The sequence below is a fragment of the Anguilla rostrata genome, chromosome 8 (assembly GCF_018555375.3).
Source record: "Anguilla rostrata isolate EN2019 chromosome 8, ASM1855537v3, whole genome shotgun sequence".
NCBI lineage: Eukaryota > Metazoa > Chordata > Actinopteri > Anguilliformes > Anguillidae > Anguilla > Anguilla rostrata.
In genome coordinates this window covers 24236104-24260551 of record NC_057940.1, presented here as the reverse complement: position 1 = coordinate 24260551, position 24448 = coordinate 24236104, and the positions used below count along the sequence as shown (strand labels likewise).

At 42.9% G+C, this 24448-nt stretch overlaps 3 protein-coding genes and 1 long non-coding RNA gene across 8 annotated transcripts in view; 2 read left to right on the top strand and 2 right to left on the bottom strand.

The window, feature by feature from the left end:
- Positions 1–14422, bottom strand: part of ext1c (exostoses (multiple) 1c) — a 56885-nt gene extending 42463 nt beyond the window's left edge. The window contains exons 1-2 of one of the 5 annotated variants that reach the window (XM_064347209.1): positions 14022–14422; positions 12298–12360 (exon numbers count right to left, since the gene is read on the bottom strand). The gene's annotated coding sequence lies outside the window, so the exon portion shown is untranslated. Of the gene's footprint in view, positions 1–12297; positions 12560–14021 lie in introns of those variants that run through there. The other 4 variants (XM_064347206.1, XM_064347205.1, XM_064347210.1 and 1 more) reach the window with 4 other exon arrangements.
- LOC135261179 (cytochrome P450 2K1-like) lies at positions 3442–16976 on the top strand. The gene is made up of 9 exons (XM_064347213.1): positions 3442–3727; positions 7788–7950; positions 8397–8546; positions 10005–10165; positions 10820–10993; positions 11937–12078; positions 13235–13422; positions 15163–15304; positions 15408–16976. Exons 1-9 carry the CDS (start codon positions 3524–3526, stop codon positions 15590–15592), a joined length of 1509 nt encoding a protein of 502 aa, XP_064203283.1. The 5' UTR covers positions 3442–3523; the 3' UTR covers positions 15593–16976.
- LOC135261181 (uncharacterized) lies at positions 12576–13116 on the top strand. Its single transcript, XR_010331851.1, has 2 exons — positions 12576–12917; positions 12950–13116. It is a non-coding gene; the product is annotated as an uncharacterized LOC135261181 (long non-coding RNA).
- A 672-nt stretch (positions 16977–17648) lies between the features above and the next one.
- LOC135261176 (digestive cysteine proteinase 1-like) lies at positions 17649–23997 on the bottom strand. The gene is made up of 11 exons (XM_064347199.1): positions 23784–23997; positions 23120–23179; positions 22409–22501; positions 22103–22275; positions 21483–21732; positions 21165–21360; positions 20778–20971; positions 20328–20419; positions 18870–19031; positions 18351–18540; positions 17649–18119 (listed from the first exon to the last, which is right to left on the bottom strand). Exons 1-11 carry the CDS (start codon positions 23854–23856, stop codon positions 17932–17934), a joined length of 1671 nt encoding a protein of 556 aa, XP_064203269.1. The 5' UTR covers positions 23857–23997; the 3' UTR covers positions 17649–17931.
- Between the last annotated feature and the right edge of the window lie 451 nt (positions 23998–24448).

Sequence of the window (24448 nt, the reverse complement as noted above, 5' to 3'; positions counted from 1 at the left end):
TAAGGTACATTATCGAAAACAGTGTGTGTTAGAAAGCACTGTCATGCCATAGGTCATGCAAGAATGCCTGGGCACTCCTGCTGCTTAAATTTCCCCCCATTTTTTTGCAATCAATCATTCAAGATATCGCACTGTCCAAAGCCTCATGAGTGCTACCAAACTGCTCAGCACCCGGGATAGCGCCCCCACTGGTGGCAATGTGACAGGTCCAGAGACACTTACTACACTGTCACTGCGGAAAATTGTTCACTGCGGACAATTGTTCACTTTACAATGAAATCAATAATAATCAAATAACAACAGGTAATTTGCTTTTTAAAGCTGTATTTAACAAACAATTACATATAGGTTAAATACCCATAACAGGCTTTTGAAACACTGAGGTAAAGTCAAATCAAGTTTCAAACAATGGTAAAATGTTTTTATAAATCAGAACATAGATACGCATCCTTACTCTGAAGTGCACAGTATGACCTGCATGAACCCCACCACCACCCCTACCTGAGGGACACTGAAGTAAATTATAAACTGAAAAAATACATTATGAAGTACTGTATGCAAAGAACCCCTAATGACATAAGACTACAGTATGTAAGGCTAAATGTTTTGTTGATTTTTGTTTGTTAATACTTTTTCTTTCCTCTTTGTTGAAGTCCCACTTTACCTGTAAGTTTGATATGCATAAGCTTATGTAGGCTACATTAAAGAAAAATACATCTTCAGATATTATGCTTTACTCAAATTTCCCCAAGTTGTATTTTATGAAGACAAGCTCCTGCACATGAGCTGGGAGCAGTTTAGAGCAATGGGGAGACACAGCATTCCTTGTTATACTGAAAAGTTGCTTGAAACGTGCGTTTGGGGTCAGGTCAGATATTTTAGAGCCACATGAGCCAGTGCTGGGTGTGTCATTAGCCAAAAATCTGTGTCTGTAATGCTTTACCTCTAGAAATGCTGTGTTTTTTACTACGTACTACCGCTACACTGATGGCCTGTGGCATTACAGCATTGATTTCTGCACCAGAAGCAACCTAATTTCATAAAGATTATGAAACCATATATTACAAAACAATTTTCTTGAAATAAAGGACAACTGAATCAATTTCAACAATTGTATTTCTAAATTATAGCGGCTTTCTTATATAGGTTAAGGGAAAATGCATCAAGACATATTACAGGAACACTGAGAAAAGCTCAGTCTGCAGCATTCAATATGGTCAACCACAAGCTACTCATCTTGAGATGGGCATTTATGAGTCTGTCCTTTCTTGGTTTGCTTGCTCCCTCCCTCCCTCCCTCCCTCCCTCCCGCAACCGCGCACGGTGTTTCCCAACTGCCGCATCTCCCTCCCTGGGATGTTACACTGCCGTGTGATGCCCATGTATTGTGAAAGACTTCTACAACATAGAAACTAGGGGTGGGACATTTTACGATTTTATCGAAACCATTACAAGCTGATTTGTCCTTGTGTTTGCTTGAGTACCCTTTTTATATTTTTGAAATAATTATTGAGCCTAAAGCCTGTTTCACAGTAGAAGACCTATGTATCAGAGCATTTTCTCCAGCATAGGCTAGCTGGACAACATTTTTTGTTAAGATAAGCTTGTTTTGAACTGTTACCAGGCACGGCAATAGCCTTTCTGGCACCAAAGATGAGATTGTGGAGTGGTGGGGGGCTGGGGGCACGTTACTATTGCAATTAGGTGCAAAAAACACATTAAAAATTTTTTTCAAATGTTCCCATTACATTTTTTCAAAAAGCTTAAGAATCTGCTGCAAATACTTATTTACTCCATTAAGCAATTACACCCCTAATAGAGTTTTTTCGGAGAATGCTATCAATCAAAACTCACGTCCCTTTTCAGGGGTGGGGAACCTCCGGCCCGCGGGCCGTATACGGCCCTCTGGGCAATATCACATGGCCAGCTGGATACTTCCTATATTTGATATAGCCAGTAATATTTTTTTCTGATTTGGGAAAAAAAGTCGGTTATAAATTAGAATTTGGAAGGTGGTGCACTCTTGACCGTGACCGCGGGGGAGGAGGGCCGGGGTAGAATGAATAGTCAGTAGATAGGTCAGAATGACGGCATCGCGCTTTGGGGACCTTATAATTAAAATTACTCCAACGCCGTAAATGCTATATCCTCCTCCTTCCATGACTTTCCTAAATACATGCGCTTAAACTAACTGCGTTTTTAAAATTTGAAAACATCGATTTAGTCAAGAAATACAAGCAGTTCGAGCCATTTTCTTCACAACCCTCCCGACTATAGACAACAGGTGTGAGTGTCGCTGTCTACTCCAGCACGTCGTTCAGCTACTGAATAACCAGCCACTTGATACGAGTTTTTAAATAAATACTTATCGAAACTCACTTCGCACGCAACACGAAATTCATTCACTGCAATTCGCTGCCACCGACATATATTCAGGTTCACTGTAACGGTGACTTTGAATAAGAAAAAAGGTCCTCCATAAAGAAAGGAGGGAGAATTCGTTATGACCGAATAAATTACTTTAACGATATTGCACTTTGTATTTCTTTCCATTCCATTTCCATTTTGTGTTTTGTCATGCACATTTTAGCTCTTTTCTCTCCGATACATTTTCTCGTAGCCTATATAATAAAACCGCTATAATTTATAAATACAAACGCTGATTTTTTTTTCTCCCCAGCTTTATATCTCACCTAAAAAGGGAAAAGCTGTCCATAGCAGGTTTAGCAACTAAAATTGATAGTTGTCTCTCTTATTTCAAGAAAATAGTTTTGCTACATATGATCTCAAAATCTTTAGCAAATGAAGTCATTAGCTAGTGCATAAAGTGATGCTGTAATGCTGGATATGTCTAACACCACTGCCAGCTCATGTGCAGGAACTTGCCTTCACAAAATACAACTTGGGGAAATTTGAGTATGAGAGTATAATAGCTGAAGTGAGGTTTTGGCACAGCTGCTTTGCGATCCATAAAGACAACACACCGGCAGTGCCTCGCAGGGTTCAGTAAAGCGTCTTTCATGTGGCCTAAAAGGGAGCTGGACAGTGTCACAAAAGCTAGTTACGTGTAAGTGAATGATCGCTAAAAGATTTTAATTGGATGATGAAATCATTGTCGGAATATGCGAAGGAATGTGCTCATTTGTTAGAGAAATTTAGTGAAAGATTTCAAGATGTGAAGGCAAAAGAACTGGATCTCAACATCTTTGCCACTCAATTTAATGTCAGTGTTGCTGATATGCCGGAGTGCATGCAATAAGATTAGTATATCATACGATGTCATCTTCACCTTCTGCAACCACTTCCTACCCAGCCCTTGTCACCTTTACCTTACAGCATTAATTCCAAAATAAACGTTAGTCCCCACCCCATTCTGAGTCCCAACCAATGGAGGAAAAGGAGGGGGAGGAGAGAACGTGCATAAAAGGTGGTTTCAAGGAGCTGAACTGAAGTAAACCAACTCAGCTAATATGCTTCATGGGATCCTGATTTAAAGAGAGACTGTGAAAGAAACAGAATCAGATATGTCGATAATCAAGGTCCTACTGGGGGACACCTTCTCCATCTCCCTCTTCCTCGTCTGCATCGCAGTGCTCTTCTTCATCCTCCTTTTAAAATCTTCGACTAAGTCCAGCGGCTACAAGTTCCCCCCGGGACCCAAACCCTGGCCCCTCATTGGCAACCTCAACATTCTCAATATGAACTTCCCTCAGAAAACCATGTGCGAGGTAAGACTGTGCCTCTCGGGCAATGGAAATCTCTGTGGGATGCATCAGCATTGGGGAAGCTGAACCAGGAGGGAAGTTGTTTGCCTTTATTGGGTGGAACTTTGAGACTTAACTAATCTGAGCCAAAGAAATCAGACACGAAGGTTAATAAGTAGATGGTATACTACATATCACTAAGTAATAATGTTTAACAGGTGCACACTGGTCCAGAATGGGTCAGTTGTGCAGGTACACATGTAACCTACGAATACATTAATATTTTACAGACAGAACTCAAATCCAGCAACCAGATACAACAGAGATTCTAAAAATATAGGTTTGGACATTGTCTAAAGAAAACTTTGTCTGAACAGTTTGTTTGAATTTCAATCCAGTGAGCAACGCTAACAGAGGCCAAATGATTATTTATCACAAATCATTAATAATTAATGAATTATGAAAATGTAAGCATTAGATTTGGGGATTCTTTTGATTTATTATATGATATGCATTTATGCCTTATACTTACCCTTCAAAAGACCTTACCTGGCCTGGTTACGTCATGCTTACCTGTATATCTTACGTGGATAATAATGGTTGCGGATGTGGGAGGGGGTAAGACCGGGGAAGCAAAAAAGTTTTCTACCGCACGACGTAGGTTTTTGATGGGTACAGGTCAGGGCTCTGTGCAGGTCAGTATGCACCTACACGGAACGAAGGGTATTTTTTTGTTTTGTTTGTTTAAACTTAAAGAAAGTAATAAAATTGTCGTTTCATTTCACTTTCGGGACGGAACTCTTCATTTGGAATGATGCGCGTAGACTTAATGGCTATCCCAGGTCCGAAGTGGCTACAGTTTTAGAATACGAAGCCACTACAGCGAGTTAGCTAATTAGTAACACTTAGCAAATAACACCCTAAGCCAGGGGTGCACAACTCTGGCCCTGGTGGCCTGGGCTGCGTTCCAATCCAAATTAAAATGCTCCCTTCACTTCTTTCCTTCAGTGGAGTGAGCCCTCCAGTAACGTATCGTATGATGTTATGTGAGGGTGCCCTCCCGAACGAGGGGAATGGTCAAGGGTAGGGATTCTGAGCGGTTTCAATTTGGAACACCCTCGCACTGGTTCTTCCTCACTCAAACATTCGTCAGCAGCAAAAAGGATGGTTCCGTGGTTCACCTTTAAGGACATCCACTACATTTCCAAAAGTATGTGGACACCTGAGCATTACACCCATATGTACTTGTTGAATTCCTGATTCGAAAACCATGGTCATTATATAGCGTTGCTGCTGTAACAACTACCTCTCCTCAGGGAAGGCTTTCCAGTAGATTTTGGAACATGGCTGCAGGGATTTGCTTCCATTCAGTCACAACAGCATTAGTGAGGTTGGGCACTGATGTTGGGCATAAGGCCTGGCTTGCAGTCGGCATTCCAATTCATCCCAAAGGTTTTTTATGGGGTACAGGTCAGGGCTCTGTGCAGGTCAGTCAAGTTCTTCCCCATCAAACTCAGCAAAAGATTTGTTTATGGACCTTGCTTTGTGCACGGGGGCATTGTCATGCTGAAACAGAAAAGAGCCTTCCCCAAACTGTTGCCAGAAATGTGGAAGTGCACAATTCTCTATAATGTCATTATATGCTGTAGCATTGATTTCCCTGGCCTTTTTTTGTGGAGTTTGCATGTTCTCCCCATGTCCACGTGGGTTTCTTCCCACAGTCCAAAGACATCCAGGTAGGCAAATTGGAGACTCTAAATTGCCCATAGGTATGAGTGTGTGAGGGAGTGGTGAGTGAATGGTGAGTGCGCCCTGCAATCCAGGGAGTATTCCTGCCTCTTGCCCAATACATGCTGGAATAGGCTCTAGCACCTCCCGCGACCCTGCCCAGGAAAAGCGGGTATAGATAATGGATGGGTGGATGGAACTAAGGGGCCTGGCCCAATCCATGAAAAACAGCCCCAGACCATGATTCCTACATTATACATTCAGCTAAACCCAGATTTGTCCGTCAGACTGGCATATAGTGAAGAGTAATTCATCAATCCAGAGAATGAGTTTCCACTGCTCCAGAGTACAATGGCGGTGTGCTTCACACCACTCCAGCTGATGCTTGGCATTGTGCATGGCAATCTTAGGCTTTTGTATGGCTGCTTAGCCATAGAAACCCATTTCAAGATCTTCTTTACGAACAGATCTTGTGCTGACGTTTCCAGAGGTTGTCTGGAACTCTGTAGTGAGTGTTGCAACTGAGGACAGATGATTTTTACATGCTACACACTTAAGCACGCACTGGTCCCATTATGTGGCTTGCCGATTTGTGGCTGAGCTGTTGTTGACTCTATATGTTTCCACTTAACAATGGCAGCACTTACAGTTGACTGGGGCAGCACTTGCTGGGCAGAAATCTGATGAATTGACTTATGACAGCGTCACGTTAAAAGTCACTGAGCTCTTCAGTGCGCCCCATTCTATGACTGTTTCTCAAATGGAGATTGCATGGCTGTTTGCTTGATTTTATGCACCTGTTAGCAATGGGTGTGGCTAAAATAGGCAAAATCACTAATTAGAAGGGGTGTCCACATTCATTTGGAAATGTAGTGTATGTTTTACGTGTTTGATATTGGGATGGCAGGTATGCCATTCACCAAGTTACAGCCCACCCCATGATACAGCACAGAGTTTGGCTATTATTTATGCATGAAACAATGTATATAATTGTGTATACAACGATATGAAACGCGAATCTTATAGATTGCAAATGGGTATGTTATAAATACTTACACAAAGCGGCTTGCACAAGACAATAATAAACGTGCTTGTATATTGTTCATAAACATGTTACCAAACTTCATGAACAAATTGTATTATTAGTGGGATGAGCTAGATTTTTTTTCTACCACCATGGTTTCTCTCTTCCTTATATTTCACTTCAGCCATATCAATTCATCTTCTCAACTTACAATTTCTGAATGGCAAGGCTTTTGTAGGATTTAGTCTGCTTTGTGGACAACATTGACAGATTAATGTTTATATTCAATAAAACACACAATAACGAAGCCGACCGTATCCAAAACACAAACAATGCTAGTTCACTCCTGTAGGCTACCTGAGCTCAGTTAAATCTACAAGATACACTTACAGTCTGAGACTGTAGCTGGTGCTTATACAAATGTCAGGTATAAGATATGATTGAACTAATTTGATAATAAGATCATTTAGATAAGAGCAAAAGTTGGCACAAAATCCTGAAACAGACCAACCCTTTTTGTGTTCCTTAGGCCTAAGTGAAGAGTATCAGTAGCCAAATTTAACATAGAATTTCCATAGTTCATTAAACAATATGTGACCAATTTGCTATTGTAAGGTGTTGCGGCTACTTAACTAATTTAAAAAGACTGAAGGGTGTACAGTCCAGAGGATCAATCATGATGGGGAGTTTGTCAGGTGTGCATAGAACTACAAAAGGGGAAATTCCAGGGGTCACAGAGTAAAAGTCCTGCCATACGTTTCTTTCATCCAATCCCTAAATTCAGATTGTAACTTGCATAATTTTTCTATCAACAATCTTTCACCAGTATGTTTCACAGAAAATAAACAAGGAACGTCCCAAAGCAGTGTTAAGCATATTTTTCTATATTCATTCCGCTAACTTGGTCCTGTTCCTTTATCTTGCCATACCTGCCACCCCAAAAATATTTGGTTTTATTTCTAATGTGTGCTTTTATTTAAACTCAGTAAATGCAAAATCACTCACATCACAACTACAAAGGCATCTGTTGTTTGCATGAGTTACTTAACTGAAATTTAGCAGAGAATGGTTTTGACCTCACTGAAGGACAGAGGCTAAAATGAGAGGATGGAACCCTCTCTGGCCAGTGTGCAGTGATGTGTGTCCCCTCCCCTCTTCTTCCTGCTGCTGCCTGCTTGATTATAATGGCAATTCTCACTCTCTCTCTCAACTGCAATCTCCTTGTTCCCCCACTTTCTCATTCGCTCCTTCCCAACCTCAATCTCGCTCTTCCATCTTGTTCTCCATCAACTTCTACCCTTCCTTCTTTTCTCTCCCTCTCCACACTTCCAGCTAGCAGAGCAGTATGGGCCAGTGTTCACCTTCCACATGGGTATGAAGAAGTACGTTGTTCTGACTGGATATGAAGCTGTGAAGGAGGCCCTGGTGACCCAGGCAGATGACTTTGGGGAGAGGGGCTTGAATGCAATGAATAGCCACAATTTCCAGGGCAAGGGTGAGACTGAGCAAATGTACACTTTATAAGGGTGATTCCAAATGACTACACACCTTAGAAGGGCAATGCTGAGTACACACTATGTATACATAATGTTTTTCATATGAAAATGGTTGATTTATTTTATTGAACAAAGTTGTACAGGTACGTTTCCCCACCATCCACCCCCACCCCTATATTTCTTTTTGATTTCAACATGCCTTCATGCGCATGCGTATTTTCCCAGACTGCCAGCTAAGGTCAAAGAATTTTGTTAAAATCCTCTTTCAATTTTTTGAATTCTTATTTCTGTAAGGCATGTTTTGCAAAAGTGACAATTGACATTTTTATATCACGTACATTCATACTAATGGAAACAGCTATTGATAGCATGCCACTGAGTGAGATTCACGGACACTGGGATACAGCACACACAGATCTCCTCCTTATACTGTTTGCATTGGCAGGCATCTTATTTGGCGTGGGTGAGTCATGGAAGACCATGCGCCGCTTCACACTGTCCACTCTACGGGACTTTGGAATGGGCCGCAGCACTATCGAGGACCGCATCATAGACGAGGCACAGCTGCTGCTGGAAGTCTTTGCACAACACCAGGGTAAACCCTCCCCGAACCAGAATAAAAGTCTTTACACCAGGGTAAACCCTCCCCGAACCAGAATAAAAGTCTTTACACCAGGGTAAACCCTTCTCAAACCAGAATAAAAGTCTTTACACCAGGGTAAACCCTCCTCAAACCAGAATAAAAGTCAAGGTGCAAGAGAACTTACAAAAAAGCTAATGTAGCTAAATAATTGTTATATTCGGTATATAAATAAAAATAGAAACAGAAATAGAAATAAATGTTTCATTTGGTAAGCTACGGCACAATAATTTGAAATACTATTCTACAAAAATATATTAAACTATATTATTCCCAGGTGTTAATGACAAATAACAATAAGCATATCTTCTGGGTTTTCATGCTGACACAATGGCATATTTGTTTTTCTTGACCATCAGTGAGGCTTTATTTATTTATTTTACACTTGACCTTTGACCGTTAGAAGCCAAAAAGACCAAAAAAGCAGGGTTAATAAAATAAGGTCATAATTGTATCTCTAGTTGCAAAGCACAATCAGCTTTTTGTCAGCATGGACAGGACAAGTGAATTCAATAACTCAAATTCTCTGGTAAAACATCAGCTGAATTGTGGTTGAGCATGATGGTTCACCCACAGGGCCTAAGCTCAGCGGCTACTTGCACTAGTTCTGTCACAAAATAGGCTTTGAAAGTCAAACAGAGTTCATTCGGTTACATGGAAACCCTGTGACTGTATGGAATGGCCTTCCCTTGACTATTAAGGTGACATCATTCAAAAACAATTTTAGTAGTGAGTCTGTCTCTGGAGGAAATTGAATATGCCCTCTTAGGCAGTAGGCTAGGAATGCGTATAAATATGCATGCACTCGTGGATACAAACTTATGCTAACCTTTTTTTTCTTCTGTTAATATTGTGTTCTGTGTATTGTTGTCCTCTTGTTTGGCTTCCACTGAGGACCACATTGGAAATAAATGTGTTTCTCTGGGATGTACTCTTGCCTGTACTTTTTATACCCTAATATAAAAAATACCAATCCATAAGAAATCCAATCCAAAGTCGATCTCACTTAATTTTTGTGTCCTTGTTTCAAAACAAATTTGATACCAGGAGTATGTGCCAATTTATGTATTTATTCTTTGTAAAACGGCAATTATTTAAATGTTGTAGTTTATCTAAATCTTGAAAGATCTAGCTGAAACACATTATGGTATTGGCTGGTTGACTTAGAGTCAGTATGAAATAAAGTCCTTAAACATATACCTGCGATTTACAGTCACATCCAGGTTGGAAAAGCAGAAACGTCACTTAGGTTGATGTCCGTAGATGTCACTACGCTAACATACCAGGTCATTACAAATATGAAATCGATCTAAACATTGTCATTGAATGAGCAATAGATTTCAGCAACCGACAATACAAATGTTATGAACCTCTTGGGTAATCTATGTTACGTTCTCTTCTTCTCCCAAAAAGGCAAGCCTTTCGACGTCACTACACCCATGAACTCAGCCGTTTCCAACATTATCTGCGTGCTGGTGTTCGGTAATCGTTTTCAGTATGACGACCCGCAGTTCCTTCGTCTGCAGCAGCTGGTCAGTGAGAACGTCCGACTGGCAGTCAGCCCTATGTCACAGGTATGTGTTTAATGTCAGATCCCTCACCCCTGGCCTACTGCACCGACAAAAAAAACAACCCCAAGTATCCAAAACTGAAAAAGAACCTGTGACCATTAAATCACTTTACATTACAGGCATTTAGCATATGCTCTTATCCAGAGCTACTTATATAATCTGCCTTCACCAGGACTGTCATACCACCAGGGCAAGAATGCTTCAGAGAATAAATGCCAGTGTCGAGCTGTGACGTTATAAGATTTGAATTTACTATATAGCATGCTATCATTTTTACCGAATTGTATGATTGTTTTTGCCACATTTTAGAAATACTGCATTACGTGCTGGCTGGAAAATGATCTTGCTGTCCGAAACGAAAGAGGGTGTTCTCATCATCACTTTACATAAGCTTGGAAATGTTTGCCAGCACCTAAATGATCACAGAAGGAGTACTGATCTCAGATCAGTTCTGCCATTTAGCTTATGGTGGATGTGCTTAGAAAATGGTTGGGGAAACCTGATCAGAGATCAGCACTCCTACTCAAAGATGCTTCATAAATATGGGCCCAGGTCCATTATTCATTGTGGTTACAACTTGAATCATTTGCTCTAACTGATCTGACTGATCATACCTTGCTGAATACAGTCTCTGTATCCATGTCTTTCTACTTACAGATATATAATGCATTCCCTGTACCAATATTCCGGATAGGTGATATCAGAAAGATGGGGAAGAACAAAATAGAGAGCAGCTCTTACTTCAGAAAAGTGTACAAGCAGCGCAAAGAAGAACACGACAGCAACGACGTGAGGAGCTTCATCGACCGCTTCATCGCCAAGCAAAATGAGGTCTGATTGAAGCCTGAGAGACAGTTCAGCACAGTAGATTTAACATATCGTGCACATAACAAATTCAGAACAAAGCATCTTTGTGGTCTCAAACTCATTGCCATGGAGGACCATGTGTATGCAGGTTTTCATTCCAACCAATTAATGCTGCCTTAATTGAGTCCAATCACTCATTCAGTCATATGCATTTAACTGCATTGAAGCACAGAATATAAGCAAGTTTTTATTTAGACAATGCGGGTCACGATTATGTGCAAACTTACATCCCTAATTCAGCAAATAATTGAACTAATTATATAATTATATAATAAGATCTGAGGCTGGAATAAAAACCAGCATACACACGGCCATCCATGGCACTGAGTTTGAGACCGCTGCCTTAAGCGGTTCCAATGACCAAAAGAAAAAGGCAAGAGAAAGTGCTGTGGTCATCAAGAGAGCAAAAGGAGCTGGAAAAGGAAATATACTCTGTGCGGGCATTGGAAAAAAGCCGATTTACTCAAAGACTAGCCACAGTAAGAGCAACAGGGAATCAGTCACTGCAGGGCAGGTTATTTCAAACTGTTACAACAGTTTCATACACTTAATATAAGTTTGAACCTAAAATTCTAATGATTATCATTAGTCTGACATGAACAAATCTGTAAGGCAGGGTTACTCAAATATGGCCAGCAGTATTGCTGGTTTTTATTCTTACCCTCTAATATGGGCTGATTTCAACCTGGTGGGAGTTAAAGCTTCGGCCAATCAGTGACACTAATCAATCAATTAATTCTGGTAGAATGGAAAACTACTGGCATTGTGGGCCAGCTTTGAGCGTCCCTGGTCTAAGGTGTCCTTTTTGCCAGTTGCCTCTCAAGCAGCTTCTTTGCTTGGAATGTTAATGAAATGTGAAGCATCTGAAGGGCTGAGAGCTACGGTCTTGCCTTCCCTGTCCTTACAGGAGCACAAGAACCCCCACACTTTTTTTGAAGAGGAGAACATGGTGCTGACTGTAGCAAACCTGTTTGGTGCAGGAACAGAGACCACATCCACCACCCTCCGCTGGGGTCTCCTGTTCATGATGAAGTACCCCCATATTCAAGGTGCGTCCTGACCACAAACTGCCGCCCAGTATGACGCCAGCTAAAAAACTGTTTACAATTGCTGTGATGGCCCAGTGGTGTGTCCATACCAGACTCACCACTGCAACTTTGGGCTAGGTCCCGGGGTTTATCCTTGAGAACTTTGTGGATTTCTACAATAGCAGGGCACATTTTTACATTTTACACTTTAAGCAGATGCTTTCAGCCAGTTCAACTTACCAATGGTGATGTGGATTGCTGGCGACAGATCTCGATTTGTGCTTCGGGTCCAACTCAATTCAGCTGTGGGGAATCAGACAAATTCAATTCAATTTATTTGGTATTGATCTTTTTACAGAGAACTGTGACAGAGAAGCTTTGCAGAGAGACAGAAGTAAAATTAGGCAGACACTAGGCCTGAACCCCCCAAAATAAGCTATTGAGTTAACAACTCTCCAGTGGGGAGAAAAACACTCCCCTAGAGGTGAACTCTCAGAAGGAACCCAGCTACAGAGGGGGAGGCCATCCTCCTCTGTCTTGCCCGATGTAAAGTAAGAGTAGAATGGATGGCAACAGAAATGTAATGAGGCATCTACCACAGCAAATAATCAAATGGGCTGAGCAGGTTATGATCTGAGGCAGTAAACAAGCTGGTAATTAGGTCCTAATAAAAATATGTATAAAAGATGTATAAACAGCACAGCATGACAAAATTCCCAACCTTTTTGTCACTCTGCAATCAAAAGTAGTCAACATGTTTACATTTGAAGGTTGAAGTGGATGAGTGAAAAATGCAAAGTTTATTTTACCCTTTGTACTTCAATTTGATCCTGTGTTTACTGTAATAGTGATACATACCTGTATTTATTCTAGTACAAAGTTGTAATGATAGCATTTTAATATTATATGGGTAAAATTGATTTGTTTTACGGGTGGGTCACGAGAAACTCTCAAACGCTGCAGGTGGGTCACAAAAAACTTTGCGACCCTCTGCTATATAGCACAGTATAAAACACCATAAACTACACTTTTAGCCTGTGTTAACCTACAGATGAAACACAACGTTCCCACCCGAGCGAGCACGCTCACCAAGAAAAACAAACACAGAGGTTTGCCGTGATATGATCTTTTAATGATTCATGACCCCCCTCTCTCCTTCTCCCCTTCTCCCTAACAGAGAAGGTACAGGCTGAGATAGAGAACGTGATTGGCAGAGAGCGCCCCCCGCGGATCGATGACCGCAAGCGCATGCCATACACAGACGCGGTGGTGCACGAGACCCAGCGCTTCGGGAATATAGTTCCAAATAACCTGCTCCACGAGACGAGAACGGACACCACCTTCAGGGGCTACCACATCCCAAAGGTCAGCTCAGAACTGTGCTCTGCACTGCACCCAGGGGCAAATCATTCAAAATGGCCTCTACGTTTTCACCAAGTGTGGTTGCCTCTGCCTTCCAGAAATGGCTTAGCTATTTAAAGCTTGTTTTATTGGATACAACTGAACAAAGTCTGATGCTGTAGTGGTTTTCTATTATGTTTGCATTACTCGAGTGCATAGCTGAAACCAGACCAGATACATAAGCTTTTGTTCAATGTTATCAAATGTATTTGATAGTGATATTGTGGCAAAGTGGACTAACTTAACAGGGTAAATCATTAAAGGGTTGGTAGATGTGCAGCAATTATAACAACCTCATGAATCAGTCAGAGCCAGTTATAATGTTCTTAGGAAATTACATTCATCCAAAAGACACAACAAATCATCACACCTCCTTAAATGTCCAGTAATTTATTAATTCCTCTTCAACAAACAATTCAACTCAATCCAACATCCCAACCACATTTTCTAAGAATGTCAAAATGTCTCCCTAAAAGCTACTCATTAAGTCCATAAATTCACCTCAAGAAAACAGAACTTCCAATGTCCAAAAGTAACAAAAAAAAACAAAGAACAAAACTAACCCAACTGTGAAGCACAGCAGTGCATTGCAAAAACCATTCTCTTGCTCACCCAACACATTATCCTTGGTGGGATTTGCTGGAAGATCCTTGCTTTTTTAAAAGAAATGAAGTCCAAATGTCAGTCCGTGCAGAAATAGATACAGTAGGTTACTGCAAAGGCTTTTTTCTGTGCCCTCTATGGACCCTAGTACACCCTGTATTTTCACAAAGTGGTCAGTCAATTAGCAATGGAGTTTCTCACCTGCACCATTATCAGCCATTTTAGATCCCCCCTGGGCACCATTTTAGATTACCTTTATCTATTTCCCTTTTGCGTCCATTTTGTTTCATTTTGTCAGTTCCTCCCCGTCACCATCTTGAGAAGGTCTATGATACCCTCTACCTTTTTAAGGACCAAATGGCATTTTTATGCTATTAGATGGCACACATGAAAAAAGCAATAAGAACAACAATAGATCCATATAAAGAAGCAATGGCTACCTTGCAAGGATTTTAACAAAAGCACCAGAGCATATACTGTATTATGCGCACCCTTACATTCTTTGACACCTAGGGCTCATTCCAATCGCTTCTTTTATCCTTCCTTGCTTCCTTTTCTTGCCTTCTTTTCTAGTATGGAAAACTAAATGGATAAAAAAATGTGAAATTGACGTGTTGTTAATGCGTGATTCCAGACGTCAATTTCACCTATTTTTTTAACCCATTTGGCCTTCCATATTAGGAAAGGACGCAAGGAAAGAAAGCAAGGAAGGATAAAACAGAAGGAAAAAAAGTTTTGTTTACAGTGGCTGTCGTCCTCACAGCAAAAATGTTGTGGGTTCAAATCTCGGCTTGGGGCCTTTTTGTGTGGAGTTTGCATGTTCTCTACGTACATTAATAGGCTTTTTTCTTAATTTACATTTAAATCAAAACATATTATATTTAGTTGACTCCATACAGATGAGCCAACTTAATTATCTGAAAGCACACTGAGCAATTGCATACCAGGGACATTGGAGTGTTAAAACGGCAGGAGCAGTGGACATGACTTTGATCCTGGAATCATGTGACTACTGTCCATGGGCCACAGAGGAGGAGGAGGAGGTCAGTTCTGTGTTGCCATGGCAGTACAAGCTAACATTCCAAATCTTTTCCTATCCAGGGCACCCCGGTCATTCCATTACTCACCTCCGTGCTGTATGATAAGACGCAGTGGCAGACTCCACACCAGTTCAACCCCGGACACTTCCTGGACGCAGAGGGCCGCTTTGTTAAGAAAGATGCTTTCATGCCCTTCTCGGCCGGTCAGTGCTCCTTTGCCACAGAGACGTGCATTTCAAACGAATAACCTCACGCTGCAATTTCCCGGAGGTCAACAGTCCCTTCTCACTGTTTCTCTCCCCACAGGGCGGAGAATATGCGTTGGGGAGACCCTGGCCAAGATGGAGCTTTTCCTCTTCTTCACCAGCTTGCTACAGAGATTCACATTCAAACCCCCTCCAGGTGTCTTGCCTGAGGATTTGGACATTTCGCCATGTCCAGGGCTGACCTCTTCACCCGTACCCTATAAGCTCTGCGCCATCAGCCGCTGACACTCAACACTTCATCACTCTGGAACAGAAAGACTGCGGCTGAATGGGAGCGCGAATGTGAAGTGCACAGCTTATTGTCACATGGCCAGCTCCACAGAGTCAGAGTCCCACTCACACACACACACACACACACACCCAGAGTCCCACTCACACACACACACACACACCCAGAGTCCCACTCACACACACACACACACCCAGAGTCCCGCTCACACACACACACAAGTGCACACACATGGCCAGGCAGGATGGAGAGGGAACATTAATGCATTTCTCTGCTGGGCAAGCTGATTATTATTAAAGTAGTTGCAGTAATTTTGTACACTGGTGTAATGGGTTTCATGAGTTTAATGCATATTGTGATTCTTCATTGTTTGTATTCTCAATCAGTTGCTATGGCCATACATCATTATGGCAAGCATTCCAATAAAGCACGTTGAATTAATAAATTAGAATTTGAGAAAGGTTTTGGGTATAGTATTATGGGATTTAAACAGAAAAGGATTGTGGGTATAAAACTGGAGAAGACAGAAATAAAGAGGAGATTAAGAGTGGCAGGGTTGAAATGAAATTGACAGATGTAAGTTGATAGTATGGTTTTTGTGTGCAACCTTGTATTTTGATACAGTACACATCAGAGAGCTATCATATACATATGCAGGAAGCAGTATACATTCTGCAAGTGGAATAGAGGTATTTATCTACCTCTGCTTTGTAATAAGAATATTATTTTAGCATAGCACTACGTAGCACTACATTGCACTGTCTCATACATAGAAAATGTGTTACTGTGGGAAAGTGATTGTAGCTGTAAAACTGAATGTAAGAAACTAGGGATGTAAGATCAGAAAACAGATTGTGGGTTCCAGATCTATATTCTAACATACGGTTAGAATTGTGCTTAGGGATAGGAAAAAGTTAAGTATTAGGGTTGAGGAAAGTTTAGTTGTACAACCAGAAGCAAGGGGAATTGTAAGCGTAAGCATTAGTCTTTGATTTGGATGCTCATTTTTTTTCCACAATAGCTTTATGTATTTTCATTTGTTTTAAGGCATATATAATTTTTTTTTCTAAAAGAATGACTGAAAACAGCTTTCCTGCTATTTTTCTTGTGGAATTGAAAATGTGTATGTTGTTTTTCATCCATTTGTGTAGAAACATACCATATTTGAGATAATTTCCAGGTTTGGGCAAGTTTAGGGTCATGTATAGAACACGGGTCAGGGTAAGTGTGAGAGTTCATGCACATTTAGGCTTCTGTGCAGGAGCGAAGGAAGGGATAAGGGTTAGTCACTCATTTGCATCACCAAAATGTTTTCATAATTGCAGCCTAATCTGATGTATTTTGATATTTTGTCAATTAAATACATTTTAAAAAAATAAATGACTGGATTTCCTTGCACTCCATTAGTGAACTGACAATATTTAATGGTAAATGGTAAATGGACTGCATTTATATAGCGCTTTACAATTGATGCCTCTCATTCACACACATTCACACACACCAATGGTGAAAGGCTGCCGTGCAAGGTACCAGTCAGCTCGTTGAGAACAATTAGGGGTTAGGTGTCTTGCTCAGGGACACTTTGACACACCCAGGGCGGGGGATCGAACCGGCCACCCTCCGACTGCCAGACAACCGCTCTTACCTCCTGAGCTAGACACCTAGGTGTCTTGCTCAGGGACACTTTGACACACCCAGGGCGGGGGATCGAACCGGCCACCCTCCGACTGCCAGACAACCGCTCTTACCTCCTGAGCTATGTCGCCCCCATATTTAGGTTCTTTAAAATAAAAATGGAACTTCATATCACTGATAGCTGAAATTTTTTGGGACCAGATGGACTTCCATGAAATACCCCAGCAGAAATAAGAGCCAGTGTTGATATTGAGCACAGGTAAACATGGCATGCAACCAGAAAAGTCAGAGTCAAAAGTACAACCTATTTAAAATGGAATGTACCAACCTTGGCAGCGCATCACCTTTTACATAAAAATTAGCTAGATTAATGTTGAAAAGTCAGTGATGCAAATGAAGAAAACCTTGTGAGATGGATTTTACTAGAAATAGTACCATCTTTATTCAAACACAGGCCAGTGCTGAATTTAAAAGTGCTTTAGCAAGTGGTCATGTGAGGCACTGTGAGGAGAGTGGCCAGCAAACAACCCCAGGCAGAATGCTCCCTGTAACCCCACCCCCCCTGGCAAAACTCGACACCATCAATAACAAATGACTTTTTGGGTTGTACCGACACCCACCGCTCCCCAAATAAAACAGAAACCCACACAACAGAAAGCTTTCCTGCAGTTGTCCCAGCAAGCAGCAGAGGGCGCTCAGCTCAGGCCAGTGTGACATAAGTGGCGTCGGTGGCCACGCCACAGTTGTTGTCCTTCATGGACATTAGCACATAGCCATCATTTCCCCAGTAAGTAGACCAGGAGTTCTTCACCAGCCAGTAAGGCTCCCCATTCAGGGCACCGTACCCCACTGCCAGCACTGCATGGTCAAGGTCCTCAGTCTTGTTGCCTAGGGAACCAGAGAACAGGGCCGTCACTGGATGAAGCACTGCAAAAATCAAAGACTTCAAGATTTGGGAAATGAATAAAATAAATTGGACTTGGTCATTCTGAAAGGATATGGACACACATTGTGGGGGGTGTGTGTGTGACTGTAAAAGGTGTGTGTGTGATTCTAAAAGGTGTGTGTGAGCGCAACGTTGTGTCGCTCAGCTCAGTAATGTTTTTGGGCGGGACTCACCGCAAGCGGGCTCAAAGTACACGCCGTTGTTGTAGAAGACGAAAGAGCGATGCCCAGCATCAATGCTGACCGCCACAGGACCCTGCTTGAACAGCGCCACCTTCAGGGCATTCGCATCGCCAGAAGTCACGTTGGTGTAGCTCCGCATGCGTGCGGTCATCTCCGACTGGTTGTGGTGGCAGAAACCGTTCTGCAAGAACAGAGGCGAATGGTCAGGCAGGAGGGATCACGACGAGTTCTCCTGGTTCTATGGAATCAGAACCCACAGAGCACAACAAGGCGGGACCTAGAACAGTACTCGTCCAGTCTCAAGATTTTACAGCTGTAACTTAGGACAAGCATTTCCTACATCAAAGGTCACATTACCTGTGCTAACTCATGATGGGGGAATAAAGTCCCCATCACACCAGATAATTGGACAGCACTCTAAAGGGACCCAGTCAAGTGACAGACCATGGTTCAACAAACTCAAGGCATAACAGGTATACCCAACATCCCTACAGTCACACAAACACACACCATGCCCATGTATGCGCCATAGCTCTCCATAGTGGCGATGCCGCCGTGCTTGATGATCCATTCGTACGCTCTCCACTCCTCCCCTCCATCACAGGCGTTATTTCCAAAGCCCCAGGTGCAGTCCATTAGCATCTGCTGGGAGAGAACCACCAGGGAGCCAGTCTGGTGGAGAGAGCAAGGCATTAGACACAGGCCTTAAAGACAAAGAGACCAGTATGCAATGGACAAGGTTACCAAGGTTACCATGATTACACAGTGGAACTGAACCAGCAGCTGCCTGAGCCAATTGCACATAAGGGCGCGCAAACGGGTATGCAGTCAGGACATCAGCGCAAACTGCTCTCTGCAAGCAGAGACCCCAATGTGAGCTTTTGTCCTGTAGTGTCAGCAACTCTCAACACAGCTCAAAAGCTCACCTTTAAACCATGCAAACTCAAAACTGACCCTCGAGGCCAGTAGTACTGCTGGTTCTCTCTTCTGCCTCCAAAAGTCCAAAGTCCAATAATTGGAGAGATTATACTCTGGTTAGTCAGGTTTTAAAATCAGCCCATGGTTAGAGGGGAGCAAAGAATACCAGCAGCAGTAGTGGCCCGGAGGGCCAGATTTGAGAATCCCAGGTTTACAGCCTCGGTGCAAGATTAAGTCTTGGACATACGCTGGGCCTCCCAGCTTATCAATCAGTTTATGAAATATGCAAATGCACCATTCCAGGGCAACCAAAACTCACACCTAGGTTGTGTCAGGTAAGAGTCCTACCTACCCTCAGTTTTTACCCTCAGCTATAAATTCCGACTTGCTATTGTATGGAGAGAGTTGGCTCCTTCACCGCATTCCAGTTGAGCAGCGATGGAACAGTACGTTGCACAGGAGTAAGGTATATTCGGGCTCAACAAATACCATTATGTCCCGAAACCCTTCGACCTTTACCATGTTTGTAGGTGGAATGTCTTTTATTACCATTTTGACAAATCTGTTCAGGGTTTCAGCTGGACAGCCCTCACACTGACAAGGCCTAACTACAGAGTTGGATGCTTGTTTGCTGTGATCTCTAGGCCTCAGATGTTTGGTTCTCAGGTGGGTTAGCATCATAGATGTTGTGTGGTATGCAAATTTGGCAGCACATTTTGCACTGAACAATGTTTTCATTGAGCTTTTCAAAATCATTACATACGGAACTCCTTTGCAGGCTGGCCAGCTTTCCCATTAACGGTAAGCAAAGTGAATGACAACAAGCCCCAATCGCCCCCTCTATTTCCCATTTAGAACAATAGCCTAGGCAAAATTGTGAGCTTTTATTTTGAACGGTTTGAGATTTTTAAAAATAACTCAATTTGATTATGTAATTTAATAATTTGACAAGCATGCTCGCAGCTGACAAACAGCAAACTGTTCAGATCCCTAGCACCTAGGGTGAACATGTATGCATGTGTGTGTGTGCCACCAGCTCCACAGTATCACCTTCATGAAGAGAGCGCCCTCTATTGCCCCAGTGGTTGCAAAGCTCCAACAAGAGCCACAGATGGCCTGGTCCTTTACTGGGGTAACTGCTCCTGTGAATGGAAAAAGGAGGGGGCGGGCTAGAATGCATTCAGGAGAATTAAATAATCCCCCAATAGCAGCTGAATGGCTAGATAGCAGTGCTCTTGTCCAGGCCAGAGGAAACAGCTTTGCACACCAACTAATCCATTTACATAGCTGAATACTTCCTGTAGAATTCCTAGTTTAGCATCGCTCAGGGACCCGAGCCCATACCTTAGAACAGACTGTGACCTCCACATTTATCCACAGCAGTGTGCCAATAGTATGCTCTACAGTTCTGTCACTTTGCCATAAAAGCATTAACTTAATACTCTGTTTCCATGAGTCCCCAGTTATGCGGCCATAGAAATCAACCCAATATTCTGTTACCATAGAGCCTCCAGTCCAGGGAGTCAGGGACCTGCACAGATTCATAAAGCTCCTGGGGAAAAGGGCGCCCCCTGTTGGGGGTCTTTCCACGCCTGCTGCCTCTGAGCAAAGCCAGTTCCTCTGGGGTGCGATCAGACAGGTGATTCAGACCCAAACTATAAGAGAGGCCAGCCCGGTTCATGGAATGGACAAAGCTGCAGGCGAGAGAAATATTACGATGAGGGCTAGAGACAGAACAAGCTTATCCCAAACATTTAGGGTGTTATGGCCAAATAAACAGACAAAAAAAAAAAAAGTCATCAAAACCCCAAAATGTCCTCCATCACCGTCACTCCTAACACTCGCTCAACACCTCCATCAGATTCCCACCTCCACCTCTCCACTCACCGCAAGTTGTGAACAAAGGAACGCTCTCGATCCTCGTGCTCCTTCTCGTCACCATAGCGACGCTGGAACGTTTCTTTGAAGTGTCCAAACAGCCGACGGGCATGGCCCTTGGAGGTGGTGTGGACCAGGTCTTGCATCGGATTGGCCAGGATCTGATGCTCCACTCCGGGCCCAGGGAACGGTCCACACTTCAAACCTAGACGACAGAAGGAAAGAGCAGCGAGAAAGGCACACTAGCATGAGCGTGATGTCACAGGCACTAGTGTGAGCGTGATGTCATGGGTGCTAGCGCTAGTTCCACGCTAGGTCCCCTCTCACCATCAGGCAGAGAGAAGGCCTTGGGGTCCACGTGGGAGCTGAATTCTTTGTAGTCCACCAGGTACTTGTCGTAGTGGGAGCCCAGCAGGGTGTTGTAGCCCATCATCTCATAGTGCCAGGGCGTGGCCGGCTCGTTCTTGCCCTCGGGGCGCGTCACCCACAGGGTGTAGGTGTTCTTCTTGTGCCCCACCATTGTCACATTCTGCCACACCTCACACAGCACGCCACCAAAGTACTCCATCCGCAAAAACTGGGGAGTCAACAGAAAAGTTTCGCATCCAACTGCTACACAGACACAAACACTAGAGCCAAGTGATGATGCGTTAGGCACATTTACACTGCTTTTCACCATGATCCAATAAAATCCATTCTCCTAAAAGTACCTTCAGCCATATTGGCTGCATTGAAATGCTTGGACTAATATATACAAAAATGAATGTAATTTAGGCGGTCTCGAAGAGGCCATCACTGTACCAGGTGTGCCACCCTTTTCCTCCAGCCATTTAGATGGCCCACAAGCATTTTGAACAGCAGGGCAACCATATTCTTCAGTCAAGAGCAGTCAGACAGCAGCAGCTCAAATTTGAAAAAAAATAAAAATAAATAATTTGCCATAGTACCTTGAACCCCTCAAGAGCTGGAAGTACCCCCTGGGGGTGAACCGCGTCCCCTTCCGTGCCGTTTAATTGAAAGCACTTCATGACGTTAAACTCCGTCTCGGTGGTCTCTGGTGAGATCTTATAGCTGGAGCCCCAGGGCTTCTCCGCACCCTTCTGGAACGTGGACACCTGGCCTGGGAGAGGGATGGTTTTATTCAGAGCGAAAGGGATGGCCACCCTTTAACAAATTTAAGGACCAAGCTCCCCTTCTCTGTGTGGCCCCATGTGTCAAAAGCAGGACAGTGCACTCCACGAGGGGGACCTCACCATGGTAGTAGTCAATGCGGCTTGTTGCCCCCTGCAGGTCATACCAGGCCTCAAAGGGCTCCTTGATTTCAGCATAGGGCAGCGAGATCACACCTGAGCGAGACACGCACACCAGTTACACCTGTGCAAAGGCTAAACAAACACCATGCAACAGCAATTCCGCATTAAATACAGCTGAACTCTGCAGCCCACCTGCTCCATCTGAAGGGCTTCACAAAATACTGCACCTGGAACTTTACCCCCCAATAATCACCCCACATCTACACACACCTGGCAGCACACAGCCCACATTCCACACCTAAAACAGTACATATTACAGCCGTTCCCTTCTTGAAATGTTGCTTGTGTTATGGGTCTGGGGAAGGACTGTGGTCAGTCTGTCACAAGACTTCCCTGCTAACTGTAGAATTTTCATAGAGATCTGTGCCTAACCGCAATGAAGCAGAACTTCTGAGCGTGTAGCGAGCTAAATGTAGTTCAGGTAATTCCATGATAAAACACTAGAACCAACATCTATGACCTGGTACTGTGCAGAAAACACCTGAATATCCACTAGGTACGCAGCATTCAGACCGAGTGCAATACTAACAGCAAAGGAGATCAAGGAGAATGTAAAACTGAACATAGTGTGCAGGACTCTGTATACAGATGCTGCGATATGTGAAGCAGTCGTTCCCTCGTGAACTGGGGAACTGGTGATAGGACACACACCTTTAACGTGGTAGGCCTTCCCAAAGTCCGGTGTAGTGGTTAATGGTGTGCTTTCCGACACTGCAGAAAAAAAAGGCAGGCCTTGTGAAATCTTCCGACATCAGACACGCGACTCATTTTTAAGTGCTGACATTAAAAAAAAAAAACTGCAAACCAAAAATGGCACACGTGACGGCCAGACAACAAGCTGTGAGATGAAGCTGGCAACTAAGGCACTGAAAAAGCATTTCCGCAGCCCAGCTGCGTACGCTCAATTTCTTCTTATAGTTAGTATGCCGATCAGTTTTCGCTTGGCTATAAAACAGGAGCCCAGCCAAACAAGAGTCGAAGTGTCGCAATCTAGCATACAGACCAACTAGCTCTTTTGGTTCAACAGCGAGCAAAATAACTCACAGCTAACTGTGCATTTTATTCACATCAAATCACACAGTTTAATAAGCCAAATTCATTCAGCGTGGTCGAATTTGTTCTTTTTAGTCATGCTAGGAATAAGCATGATTTAGCCAAACATTATCCTTCAAAACTTTGTCATAAAACCAGCCTTTCACAAACATGTTACTGCGATGACCAAGGTTAGCTGGCTACCAAACTACCATAGCTACAATTGTTCACAAAATCAGATTGCTTGCTAGTTAACTAAACAACGTCCCACAGACAGACTCACCTGCTGCGCAGACAAAGAACACTGCTAAAATGTTTGAGATCCACATCCTGAACAAGGCGGACTCGTTACACATGTATACATATAGTATCAAGCTACTTAAAATTCAGGCAATGAAGGACACTACCGCCAATAATGTGCCTGACCCTAAGTACTATTTACAAACACCGCAAGTCGCCACAATTTAAGAATCACGGTATTGTCTCCAAATATAAGTCTTGTCAGACGATGTCGTCCAATCAAAACACAAGAAGGTGTGACTCTATCGCAGGTCATATGACTAGCGGTAATAATCCTCACATGACACCTTTGCTGACATCAGCTGACATGTTGTGCAGCATATAAAATTAAAACGGTACGGTATAAATAACAGGCCTATTTCACATTTCCGGGTATGAAAACCGAAAATTAGAGACCCTACATCCGGTTATCTTAACAGCCACCAAAAGAATGGCAGCGACGAAGAGAAACCAGTTTCGTTGCGTTCCCCTGTGTACCAATTCGAAGAAGAATTTATTTGCCCTTTCTGAACACGTACTGTTATCAAACGTCATTCAATTTTTTTACCCATGTGGTTGTGTCTGATTCTCTGAGGTTGTGTAGATTTGTAGCTACATATCTACTAATGAGCATCGGATTTCAACCAAGGACTATGCTTCGAAAAGTGC

Excerpts from the sequence above, each read along its gene's own strand:
- LOC135261176 (XM_064347199.1), bottom strand. The coding sequence starts at position 23,856 with ATGTGTAACGAGTCCGCCTTGTTCAGGATGTGGATCTCAAACATTTTA. Across the intron at positions 21,361-21,482 it reads GGCCTTCTCTCTGCCTGATG|GTTTGAAGTGTGGACCGTTC; the intron begins GTGAGAGGGGAC and ends TCTGTCGTCTAG. Across the intron at positions 20,420-20,777 it reads CCTGGACTGGAGGCTCTATG|GAGCAGTTACCCCAGTAAAG; the intron begins GTAACAGAATAT and ends TTCCATTCACAG.
- LOC135261179 (XM_064347213.1), top strand. The coding sequence starts at position 3,524 with ATGTCGATAATCAAGGTCCTACTGGGGGACACCTTCTCCATCTCCCTC. Across the intron at positions 3,728-7,787 it reads CTCAGAAAACCATGTGCGAG|CTAGCAGAGCAGTATGGGCC; the intron begins GTAAGACTGTGC and ends CCACACTTCCAG. Across the intron at positions 12,079-13,234 it reads GAAGTACCCCCATATTCAAG|AGAAGGTACAGGCTGAGATA; the intron begins GTGCGTCCTGAC and ends TCTCCCTAACAG.